The sequence below is a fragment of the Cyprinus carpio genome, chromosome B5, assembly GCF_018340385.1.
Source record: "Cyprinus carpio isolate SPL01 chromosome B5, ASM1834038v1, whole genome shotgun sequence".
Classification (NCBI taxonomy): domain Eukaryota; kingdom Metazoa; phylum Chordata; class Actinopteri; order Cypriniformes; family Cyprinidae; genus Cyprinus; species Cyprinus carpio.
Window position 1 is genome coordinate 16,069,950 of NC_056601.1, and position 13,010 is coordinate 16,082,959.

The 13,010-nt window shown below is 34.9% G+C and overlaps 1 protein-coding gene across 1 annotated transcript in view; it reads right to left on the reverse strand.

The window, feature by feature from the left end:
* edil3a (EGF-like repeats and discoidin I-like domains 3a) overlaps nucleotides 1-13,010 on the reverse strand; it is a 155,727-nt gene that overhangs the window by 10,782 nt on the left and 131,935 nt on the right. Inside the window, 1 exon segment of the mRNA XM_042724613.1 lies at nucleotides 103-258. Within this exon segment, the coding sequence (XP_042580547.1) occupies nucleotides 103-258 (156 nt within the window).

The following is a 13,010-nucleotide window of genomic DNA, read 5'->3' on the forward strand; positions in this document are numbered from 1 at the left end:
TCAGATCAACCTTGAGATAAAAGCACCTTTGGTCAAAAGATAAAAGTTCTTTTGGTCTTGCAATAAGTTTTTGACGTGGTAATGTGCAAGAAGTAATCCTACCTTGTCTTTCTTCTGTTTTTCGTCTTGATATATAAGCCATCTCTCGCCATTATTGCTGTAAGCCAGTTTGTAGGAGCCGACAAACTGAACATGCCCAAAGTCTTTAGCCCCCTGGGTAATAACGCCTGTGATTTTTGTTGGCCGAAGCATGTCAACCTGAAAACACAGAGAGAAAGAGTGAGAGAAAAAGAATGAGAGCTCTTCTATCAGAAAGAGATTTTAGTGATTACTTGACTCCTCAAATAGCCTGAATCTTCCACTCTTATCTTCGGCAATAACTTCTTAAGATACTGTAAATTTGTTTGAAGGGTACCATTAATTATTCACAGCAAATAGGGCAATAAACAGTAGCCTTTTATTTCAGCTCAGCAGAACTGTGATTGCTTGCCACAGCAATATATGATAATTCCACCTTCTTAAAATTCAAAGCTGCAGAACACACCTACACCTTCGTTTGTTTTTTTTTTTTTTGTTTTTTTTTTTGCATAGCTGCAAAATAAATAAATAAATAAATAAATTAGTTCTGTCAGGACCACTATCATCAAAGATTATTGACAGTTAGCATGCAGTTTGGATTGGCCATATGGTTCTGTTCTGGGCAGTACAATCCTTGTACTGTTCTGTTCTTGGCCCTGCCTATCCATGCAGCCTAGAATGGATAAGAGCAGGGAAAGCAGCGATACTCCCCTTAGGGTAAACAGAACAGAACCAACGAAAATGTAGCAGATATCATTAATGATCTTAAAGTCAGTTTAATGTAACAACATAATTTAGAAAAAAACAGTCTGACTAAATGAGGAATATCAAATACCAAGTCCTGAATGTTGGCCGAAAGTAGGAGCTGGGGATGGAGGAGGATAATTAGCTCCTGAGCAAAGCGATAAGCTGTTGAATAATACTGAATGGACCTTATAAAATAAGTAGTGACAGGCGTCGTATTCCTATAGTCAGACGTGGATCAGCTGAGAGTCAACTGATGCAAGCTTTATTGACGTGACCTGCCGGAACTGACACTGACGCTTGATTTGTGTTTTATGTAATTTGGTTTAAAAAGTAACCTAAATATGTATGTGTAACTCTTTATTTACAATGCCAGATTAAATTTTTTGGCTGATGGTATATAAATACCTCTTTGTTATAAACAAGGATATATTTATACAGGGCTGCAGCAGTCTAAGTAAAGTTGGATGTTTTAGGTCATTATTATTGAATTGTGGTCACGAATGGTTTGAACTACACCCCAAAACAAAAGGAGAAGGCAGCTCATTTGTACAGGGAAAAATTCAGATAGTGTTGGTTAAGAAACAAAATCATTCATATAGACCCAATGCACTTAAGAGCCTCTTTGCTAGAACAAATACACCAAACTGTCAAAATCTATAAAGTTGTGGTTCACTGTTGTCAATAGTGTAGCAATGTATGAAGCACTGCTAACAAAAAAACAAACAAAAAAAAAAAAACACACTTTTAAACCAAGCAGATTTCTTTTTGTTAACATGATGAATCCTTGTGTGAACTTGAACCATTGCAATATCACCATGGGAAAATCATTAGCCCTCACGTGAAATTAAAGATTGTGTGGATTCTGCCATGAAAACTAGCAAAACAATGATAAATGTGACCGCACAAGGTCACTCATAAGCATTGACTGACTCCATTTATAGCATTTTCAACACATCAACATATATATTGCACTAAAAAAGTCTTTACATGGAATAGTGCCTTACAAACCAGAACAAGCAAGGCAAAGCATTAATAAAATGGAAAAGCTCCATAAGATGGCATGATAGAAAAAGTTAAAACATTAGAAGGAACCTCCCTCCGAGCTTAGGAGTCTGTGTGCTGCTGCAAAGACTGTGGAATAACTTGTTTTCTCAATGGAATAAATGCTCCTTTCAACAGTGCAACAATAAAACACTATGCTGTGTGTTTTATATTTGTTGAATGCATATATTATTTACACTGGCAGTCTACATTGCCCCTCTTTTCATATATCTACTACTCTACAACATTGCCTTATTGTTGTGTTTACTGTTGCATGGCTCATGCTAAGCTTCTCCACCAAGGTCACTAGAGAAACTGTTTCTTTTATTACTTTATAACAGAAACAACAATAAACCTTCACTTGACTTTCCTTTAATTATACTCAGTCAACACACATATCTATGGGGATAAGACCTGCTTTTAAGTATAGACTCATACCTTGTTCCCTAAATACGGGAATGAAATGAGATGATTTCATTTAGACTCATAAAACTGTTACTTACGTTTGCATATACAGTAACAAAATATGTGACATTTCCAAGGTAACTGCAATGATAACAAAAAGGAGAGTGAGTGGCCTGGAATGAATGGAAGTGCTTGACACACCTGCATGAACCCAAAGCTAATCTCACTCAGACCAATGAATCAAGCCAGTCCGTCTGAACAAAGGAAGACCTTGACATTGAGGCAGTAATTGCAGTTACGTATAAACCTGAGGACACAATGTTTTATCTTCAAAGTCATTGAATGAATTCAGGTATGTTAGCTTGTGAACTGTAAAAAAAAAAAAAAAAAAAAAAAAAAAAAAATATATATATATATATATATATATATATATATACCATACATCATAGGATTTCCCAACAACGGATTGCACTCTCTGATTGCACTTTATTTTCACATGCTGTCTGCATTGTTTTAATGCTCAATTCACTAAAGAAATTATGCAAATCAAGTAATGCCATACATTTGAGCAAATCACATGAATCAGCTTTTTAAAATGCCAAAAGTATGCTTGTCTACACCATGCAAGACATATGCCTGACTATAATGCTCTTCTCTATCATTTAGTGAGCCAATTCCACCATTTCTGTGATTGGTAAACAGCCCAATGTTAATTGCACCAGCCAAATAGCACTGACTTTTTTAAGTAAGGCTCAATCTATAAGCCCAATTAACATAGAAAGGTGAGTTTGTGCTGAAAAGAATGACAACAACTAATACAACACAGAGTGTGTGGTTAAACGGCACACGGTTATTGAATAAATTTGTTTTTGTGCTAAAATACTGCTCTCAAAAGTGGTACAGATGTTTTATAAACTTAAAAAAGACAATAAGTAAAATGTACAACAAAAATGTCTGTCTTATATTTTCACTATATTTAACCATTTGCAACAAAAATTTGGCTGTTATTTATTTACAGTATTTTTCCTCAGGCAGATCTAGATTTCAAAAACACCTTCCACATTCCTGATGTATTTTACTGTCCATTCATTCTATTACAACACCCACAAGCAAACATATTCATAATCAGTGCACAGTATTCTGACACATATACTAGCTTTGCATAGCCCAGCCAGTTTACACTGAAATACAGCTTTTTGTGAAATGCTGGCACATTAAAGAAATCAAATTAAACAGACTTCATACGGTCACACCATTGAGATATTAGGGTCTCTGTGGCTGGACTAAATTAGTTCTATACTGAAAAAACCTTTTTATTTACAATTCATTGAATATTCTGACCCACTTTCATGCCAACTGGAAAGGCACACATGGGGGTAAAGACATGAGGTATGTCTGCTTCACAAGAACATATAACATCCAATCAGACAAACAAAATTAACTGTACACCACAAACATAATTTTCAGTGTTGAATGCAGGTAACAAACAATGAAGCTGATATTGTATTTACCTTAACTATTTTAATTAATTTTCCAGCATAAATCAATTTTTAAGTAATTTTCAAAGTTTACTTACTTACTGCATACTGACTTGATCTGATTCTTATGAGCTCAATTTAAAATACCTTTACAAAACTTAGTACAGAAGGACACCAAGACACCAATCTGATGAAGCATGTCATCATTTTCTGCTAGCGGGTGCTATAACTAAAGAAAAAAAAAAAAATCGACACTGTGAAATATTTGCCATTTGCCACCAAAACAAGTGTACTGCAGCACACACAGGATCTGATTTGTCACATTTTTGTACAATTTTCCAAACTGACTGGATCCTGATGATTGCTTCTTGTGGCTTTTTAGCTCTGAAATAGAGGCTTTTAAAGAAGTTGCTGAACAAGGTACATCAGAAGGGTTTTGGGAAACTTGTGGTCGGGCACACTTATGGCTTTGCTTAAAGCATAACTCTGTCATATATCAAAGCCTTCACAGCTAGTTAGCAAATCTGTTTTTTAAGAAAGCAACATCAAGCATTAGCAAGTGAAGCAGATGACTAACTGCCATTGATATGAATAGGAATGCAGATAGCTTACTACAGGTATTACAGACCTCTTTGATTTGGAACTAGTTTCTTTCAGAAATGTAACAATTTCATCACTGTATCTGTGTCATCTATTTTGGATAAAATCACATATAAAATAGATCTGATCTGTTAGTTCAATAAGACAACAACAACAAAGTGAGTGAGAACCCCACAAAACAGACTGGGAGTCCCTTGTGTGAATATTTCATTGCTCCACTCAGTTCCTTCAAGTTCCTGCACAAATTCGCTCTTAAATCGCTTCTTTTCATCCCATTACATTAATTAGTTCCACTGCTTAACAAACTGCATACAAATCAGACCTGGAAAATGGAATACCTCCAGTTGAGAGAAAATGAAAGCGAGAGAGAGAGAAAGAGAGAGGTAAAAGACACAACATTTTCATGAGTAAAAGCATCTCCAATTCATAGCAAGCTTCCAGATTCGAACAGACCTGACAGCTTCTCAATTCAGAGTGCGCTTGTTCTGCATGCATAATTCACACCACCAAACCTCATCTGACTAAGAGATCGACATACAGTACACACACAATAATGATTTTTTTTTTTACCAGAAAAAAAAAACACCTTTGTGATAATAACAAAGATAAAGTGGATTCAATCAATTAAGAGGCCCTTTTGAAAACAAAGCATGTGTTATGGTGAACATCTGCATGCAAATGTGACTGCTCTTGCATTAAGACTTAAGGCTTTAACACTGCTATAAAAAATAAAAAAAAATTCCACCACTGCATTCATCCATTCTAGCATAGCTATAGATCATTTAAAAAAAATAAATAAACATTACTCCCTGGAGGAAATTAATTTCTTTAGCAATCTATGCTTCAAATCCAGTTAAGACATTCTTAAGGTGACAAATGCAGCTCCCAGACAGTAGATGTGTTGGGAATCATTTTTGCTCGTCTGTGAAAGGACAAGATAAAAGCTTAGATATTTATCAGGTCATGTGCTGATTGTTTCTTTGTTGTGTTGTCACAAAGTGTAGGACAGCATTGATTGAAGAATCATGCAGATTTCCGTTTAATTATTTAAAAGATCCACACACACTGTAAGTATGGAGTTTAAAAATGGAAAGGTTAATGTTACAAATATTTTGCAATATTTCTAAAAGTACCACTGAGAGTTAACAGATAATTAGTGGATAATGGATTAGTTTTTAAAATTTTAAGAAAATGCTGTCGACTCTACAAAATATTATTTTCATAACCAAATTCAGGTGAATTCAGAATATTTTGTATTTATATATTTCCTGACTTTACAACAACATCCCAATCCATTTTGAACAGTGTTTGGATTGAATTTGTCTTTGAATAGTTTAAACTTAAAATCTACATAATTTCAGCAGAAATAAAAAGGTATTTCATTAATTTATTATTAGTATTTATGTGTTAACAGTCTAGAGACTCAAGCCTCAAACTATAAAATAATGTTCTGCCATTTCCAGCAGGTGGGAAATACATAGGAATTAGTAAATAAGACCTTCAGCCCATTATACACACAAGTGAAGTGCACAACAACAGAGTGATAATCCTTTTAAAGCAGACAGATGCAATGATTGAAGAATGCTAAGTGATTTGCGGCATTAGATGCATCTCCTCTCTTCCTGAAGTAACACCATTTATCGACTAATCCAATGTATGATGACACTCGGGGAAATCAACTCAATTTGAGTGAAGTGAAAGTTTCATTGGCCTTCATCTAACAGAGGGTCTGTGGTGTGGATTATAAGCACTCGTAAATTAGATAAGTTCATTTTGAGATAATCACAAACACAGAGTTAACATTCACACGACTTTCATTTCTGGTGGAGAGAGGGGAGAATGTCCCCAAAGTATGTAAACAACCACCCACACACTTGACGTTTGTCGAAGCACTCTGAAAGAAAGAAGAAGAAGAAAAAAAAAACATATCACAAATGTTGAAAGCAAGCTTAGCTGAAGCTTCCCGACAGATTTTCTTCAATGCTATTCAAGAGAAACGTGGAAGTGACACTTTTAAACAAAACACTGATCAGCATCACTTCAGTGCTTCCATGGAAATGGAGCAAAGAACAGACACATGACTGATATAATAAAACACCTGAACACAGAAAATTGAGGATAAAGACAAAAGCCACTCAAGATCATGAAGTAAAGAATAATGGGTCTCATTCACTAACAATGCATAGTTTGTGAAATCTACGAATTGTTGAACATTATCACAATATATGCACACACACACACACACACACACACACACACACACACACACACAAACAAATAAAATATATCCTACAATAAAAAAAACAAAATAAAGTAAAGGAAAGGTTGTGTGGAAAGCCCTTATATGGAAATGCTTTGCGTGTGTTTTATGTAAATTACAGGCATGTTGGTTGCTATTTAGAATACTTCAAATTCATTAATATTAGAATAAGGTTATGAATAAATTCATATGTTCATCAATCCATAAATTCATGTGTTTGTTGTGAATGTGGTGGAAGTGTTTTGTGAGAAGTTGTCCTGTGCATATAAATAATCTATGCAGTTATTAGTGAATGAGACTTACTCTTTTATTTCACCCAGGACCCTGTGCTTGCCCCCAGTCCCCCTGCTCTAGCTGTTGAGCACATCAGCACCATCTGCCTACAAAAAGCCCTCGATGCATCTAAAAGTGCTCTTGCCCTTCACCTTCTCACACCTGCGCACATCACACATTACAAAAAAAAGAAAAGACAAGAAAAGAAAAAAAAGCACCTTTTCTTGGCATGTGAACAAAGACATCTGTTGCATTCTCATTCTTTCAACAAACAATTTGACAGGAAAACAGTAATGTGTTAAAGGTGAAAAGAACAAAATTTAATGGTAGAATACTTTTTCCTAGCTCAGTTTAATGTGCAAAGTGTGGCATAAGTAATCCATATGTAGTCTGACTTCTGCAAAGCTTTAAAATATGCATCTGTAGTGTTGGAACCATCTGAAAATACAAACTTCTTGCTGGAGACTACCTGTTTACTGTATCTCATCAATAGCAGAATAAGAACCAATTTAGAATTTTTGCATTTGGAAATGTGGCACAGAAATAATACACTTCACCTTCAACTTGTCTTGTTACTTTGTGATAATGAGCAGGGACAATGGCCAATTATACAGTCTGGAGGTTATTATACACAAATATTTGATCACAGAGTGTTGTGACTGACCAATTAGAAAAAACAATCACAAAGAATACAAAACAAAAAACTAAATTAAATAACTAAAAACAAAATGAAATTATTAGAAGAAAAATGCTTATTATTCCCAAATAAAAAATTATATTCCCAAAGCTCAAATGAGATTCAACTCATTGAGGGAGCTGTTCCGTTTCATTTACGTGCTGGATTGGAACCAAGAATCATGAAAATCCTTTTTTTTTTTGCCTGTTCAATAATTGTATTGGAATCCTGAAGACTTTGTTTCCAACTCACAATTAGTTCAGTGAGACAACATTGCTTCAGGTAGTGTTTCTATTGATTCCTTTACAAGGCTGGATAATAAGACAAATAACATCAAAAAGCTATTCCATTCAGCATGAAGCGATGCATGTCAAACAGCCATACTTATGAATTTAATAGCTTGAGGGAGGGGGAAAAAATGTAAAAAAAGCGGCTACACTACAAGAATGCCACTTACCAACATATTTCAGACATTTTTGTGTGCCAGAATATATCTGTGGACTGTTTTGATCCCATGAATGATAAATCCCAAGGCATACTGTAGATCCTTCTTTCAATGAGCACTGACGGCCGCTTGCTGAGCTTCATTTTTCATGTGTGACATTTAATCAAAACAGCAGTAGCCCCAGCCTTTATTTAGCTAGTCATCATTACTGCTCTAGGAGACAATTAAAATTCCTCTCAACTTCTGTCATGTTGATTCCCTCATTCTTCCAAGGCAGCAGTTTTCTCAGATATGTTGTCTTGCGGTGACACATTCCATTTTTGAAGTGTGTACATAATAAACAACTGCGACAGAGCAGAAATTTAATCAACATGCAAGTAGCCGCTTTGAGCTGTGGACATGACAAGATACACCCGGTGATGTGACTAAGGAAACCCATTTTCATCGCCCGAAGCATCCACCAGGTTACATACCAAAACAGCCCTCCAAACACAGAGCAATTATACCAGACCTTCTGATTAACACAAACACATGTTTCTGTTTGCAGAGAGCCTGACATTAATCAAGGCATTGCCGCTGAGTTTGAATCAATCTTGCATTACTCCTAATTACTGTCCCGAAAGAACAACACTATCCTCATAATATCCTCACATTGAGAGTGTTTAACAGATGTATGAGTATAATTTGATAAAACAGATATAAGCTGGCAATTTTCTTAATAACGCCTTAGCAATACACAACAGCAAATGCATGAACTGCATATGCAATTCATGTAAAGTACAATTACAGTAAAAATTGGGTTAATTTGTCGGGCGAGTTTGAGTAAGCTTTGGGCTGGAATTTTTTCTGGGAACTGGCAACCCTGTATAACTGTAACTTAAATATGTTTTTTTCTTTTTTTTTTCTTTTTCAACAGCTAAAATAATACAAATACTGAAATTGTCAGAGCATCAGGTTGTTGGTGATTTTACATACACATATTGTATTCTTTTTCACAGCGCTTATGATTTGTCTGTCATAAACTACTGCTGTTTTTCTCAACTGATCAAGTCATTGCTGGTTGCTGATGTTGTCGGTGGTTTCCAAACTCTTGATTTCTCCATGACCTTTGTTTTTAATTGCCTTCCTCTTTTCTTTTAGCATCCAAATTGCTTGCTTTTCTCTCAAAGTCAGCTCCCCTGGCTTCTATGGAGATAGAATTGTTGCTTAATTCCAAATAAATAGATTATGATCCACAAATAAATGTAAAGAGATTTAAAAATATTAAACATATTGACAAATAAATCTAATGAGATCCACAAATAAATCTTAAAGTTTCACAAATAAGAATAAATTCACAAATAATTAAAATGAGATTTGCAAATAAAAAACATATTCACAAATATATATTCATGTCACAACCACAACTTTGTCTTACATATATTCACGAATCTCTTAATCACAACCTGTACATATCCGAATTCATAAACAAATCGCGTCCTGTGCACCACCCAACCACCAAACACTTCTTGCGTCAAGACGTGCTGACAATCCACAAATACGTGGACTCCACCCACCTTCTACTCAAGCCAATCAGATAACAGCCACATTTCGCTGACCAATCATAGCACAATCTCGCTATAGCCAATCACATTTTGCTTTACAAGGGCGGTCTCGTCCTGAGATAACCTTCATTCATCTGCATTGGCTCAAATAGGTAATATAAGGGCCATAAAAGGGGTAACGTTACAGTAAAAGATGTTTAAAACTGGATTTCGTTAGACCATTAGACTGTGTATCATGCCAACCAAGCCACAGTATTTTATGTTACGTGACTTTGAAAATGCCAGAGAAACAGAGCTTTAAATCAAGGCTATGGGAACAACGCTATACTGGATTCAAATTATGCAAGCGTCATGTTATTCAATATGGAAATAAAAGCGTAAATAAGGAACTGAATAATAAATAACTGAACTCAACCTCATAATAAACATTTAAATTGTGATCAGAGGAAGCAAGGAAGGCAGTCAAGAGCATCCAAAAGTTGAGAAATCCCCAACTTTATGCAAATGTAAAGTGAAAAACACTAGAAGCAGGTAGTGAGGAGTTTTATTAAAATATATTTTTTTGAAATTACCACGCAAGGTTGAAGATTGGCTTCCACAGGAATTCATTGAAAATGCCCGCTCTGCTGTGCTAAATTCCTCACATTGTAAACACACTGTCAGGAATTTTTTTGTTTCATCCACGCAACTGTAATATTGCCTACAGCGTAACACACAACAAAAAACTTAATGCAAGAGAGTGTTACTGAGAATTATCAAAATTTATGCTGAGGTGAACTAACTGTCACAATTCCAATTTTTGAGATTTTTTATTTATTTATTTTTTTGCTGCCCTACTCATAATGCACTGGGAGATGTATTAAATAGCAAGTCCACTTCTGTTTCACTGCTGCATTGTAATGAGAACCTTATTCAACCAGAGCACTTGTTAATCAGAGAACAGTTCTATAGTAGCTGGCTGAAGATGCTCTTAATTGAATGTAGAGCAACATGCATAATTATCAAGATACCGGAGATAATTAACTGACAATACACATGCCTATCTGATTAAAAAAGGTGTCAGAATCTGCAAATAGCATTATTTATGAGATACTTGGGCTGAGATTACATAGAGTGAGAAACAAATCTTCAGGAGGTGATTTTTTTGCATTGGTGGCTGAACAGTTTGAAGAGTACATTTAATGTGATGTAAAGCAACTCTAACAATACTGCATATTACCTGTTAAACAAAGCAATCATCATAGTTCTTATGCAAACATTATTTACATCTTCCACCAAAATGTGTAATGTATGAACCACTACAAATAATCCAACTGTGAACAATGTTTGAAATGTTATTGGTAAACATCATGTTAGTGCTAGAAAAAGCCAGTAAGACACTGCATTTATTAAATATAACAAATAACTGTTTATGCAAATTTCATGTATTTTAAAACTGCATTAAAAAAATAAATAATAAAAAAATACACTGAAGCATCCACCATATGGTGTGATTAAATAATTATGAGCCATTTTCAGCAAACTGTTAACTTATTATATGCCACACCAGATCAAACAAGGTCCTCTGCCAGATCTGACATAGTTATTTTAGTTCAATTAAATGCCAAACCAAAATGTTGTGAGCATTTAAAATACATATGTGCCAACCACTAACACAACTAGCATTAAATTATATTCCTCATTTGAACATGCTTCACTTAAAATCAATTTGTTCACAATACGTCTTTGACTGGCAGTGCACAATAGTTACAATAAAAATAAGTCATGCTTCTTTCACACTGTTGTTTAAATATCCAATCTGAATTTGATAAACTAATATTAACATTCTAAATATATAAGCCAATAAACAGACCCTTCGCCATCATTTATTAATAAACTGGGTCTTTGGTATGATAATTTGTACATACATATTAGAAATCAGAAATCAGATAATAAATGCAGCAACTGAATACACAATTCATTCAATTAAATTCAATTAACATTCAAAAATGCATTCAATTAACTTTGACACCCCTAATTATTTCTAACATGTCTAATATACAGTACAGTAGAGGTACATCTAATACTTTTAATTTGCAAGAAAATGAATCAATTAACAGGTTGGTGTCTAAAGTCTTTTAAATAATAAAAAGAGTTAATATGGTTCTTGCATGTGGCTTTTTTCTGTGGTTTTTGTAGTAACTGTTACTGCACTAGCAAGGTCAGCATAACATTTAACATATGCTTGCACTGCCGCAATGATTCTGTAATAAGTAAGTTCTAAAAAGAGCCAAGTGCACTCTGGCAGGCTCTCTGTGTTATGCGTTTAGCCTGTTAATGTGTATAATTAACTAATAAGTCTCTCCCAGCTGGAACCAAGCATGTTCACTGTTTGCTTCAGAAGATTTCACCAACTCATCTTCAAGCATCTTCCTAAAGGGAGAGAGATTCTAATCTCAATCCCATCTCTGCCACTGTGAAGCTTATTTCTGCATTCCAGAGCACCGTGTTTGAGAATCCGTCTGATCAGTCTAAAAAGTTAATATCACAGTAATGCAATTAAAATTCAGAACAAATAAAAAAATTGTCCAGCACTCAAACACTTCTAAGATGAAGGAGACTTATCAAAATGACAATGAGGACTAAGTGTCTACACAAGCAATTATAAAATTCAGTCCAACATAATATGCATATGAAAAAAGTTTCTAGTTTCTGAATAAATATTCTAACAAATCCAGGAAAGTCAGTTTTTTGGTTAATATTTATGCCCTGCACTCTCATAACCTCGCAGACAGCAAATATCAAGCAGAGTATAAAACTTGCTCACTTAGAACAAAGTGACTTTGTATCTATTACTAAATCACAGAAACTGGGTAGACCAGCCAGTGCACAGAACAATCCAACAGGTTGGTCAGTTGCCAGGAAGGAAATAGGAAAGCTAAAAGGTTTGTAATTCTAAAACAAGGTGGAGGTACATTAAATTCCCTGATTAAGAGATTTAGGAGGGAATTAACTAAGAATGAATTATGCTCGCTGATTACCCTGTTTATTTGCACATACAGACTGCGCTGTTTTAGCACCCAAATCCCTAAAGGAATTATGTAAATCAGGTATCGTTGCTAACAAAATGTGTGCTGTGCACAATTTGCAATGGTGAATTTTCCCTTCTAACATGATGGTTTAGAGTGCGTGGTTGTAAAGGATGCAGCAGACTAATGCGATTTGTTATACTTTACTCTGACTGAATAGCATCACACCTCCACTGTGATCCAAACATATTGAATCAACTCTTTAAAATGACAGAAGTGCAGCTGACTACAAATGTCAGAAAAAGAGTTAACCACAGACACCGCAGGATAAATGAGCATACAGTATTTCCTCTGCTCGCATTGATATGTATACTACTGTCCTAAAGTTTGTCCTAAAGATGTTTTATGTTTTGGAGAGAAGTCTCTTGTGCTCACAAAGGCTGCATTTATTTGAT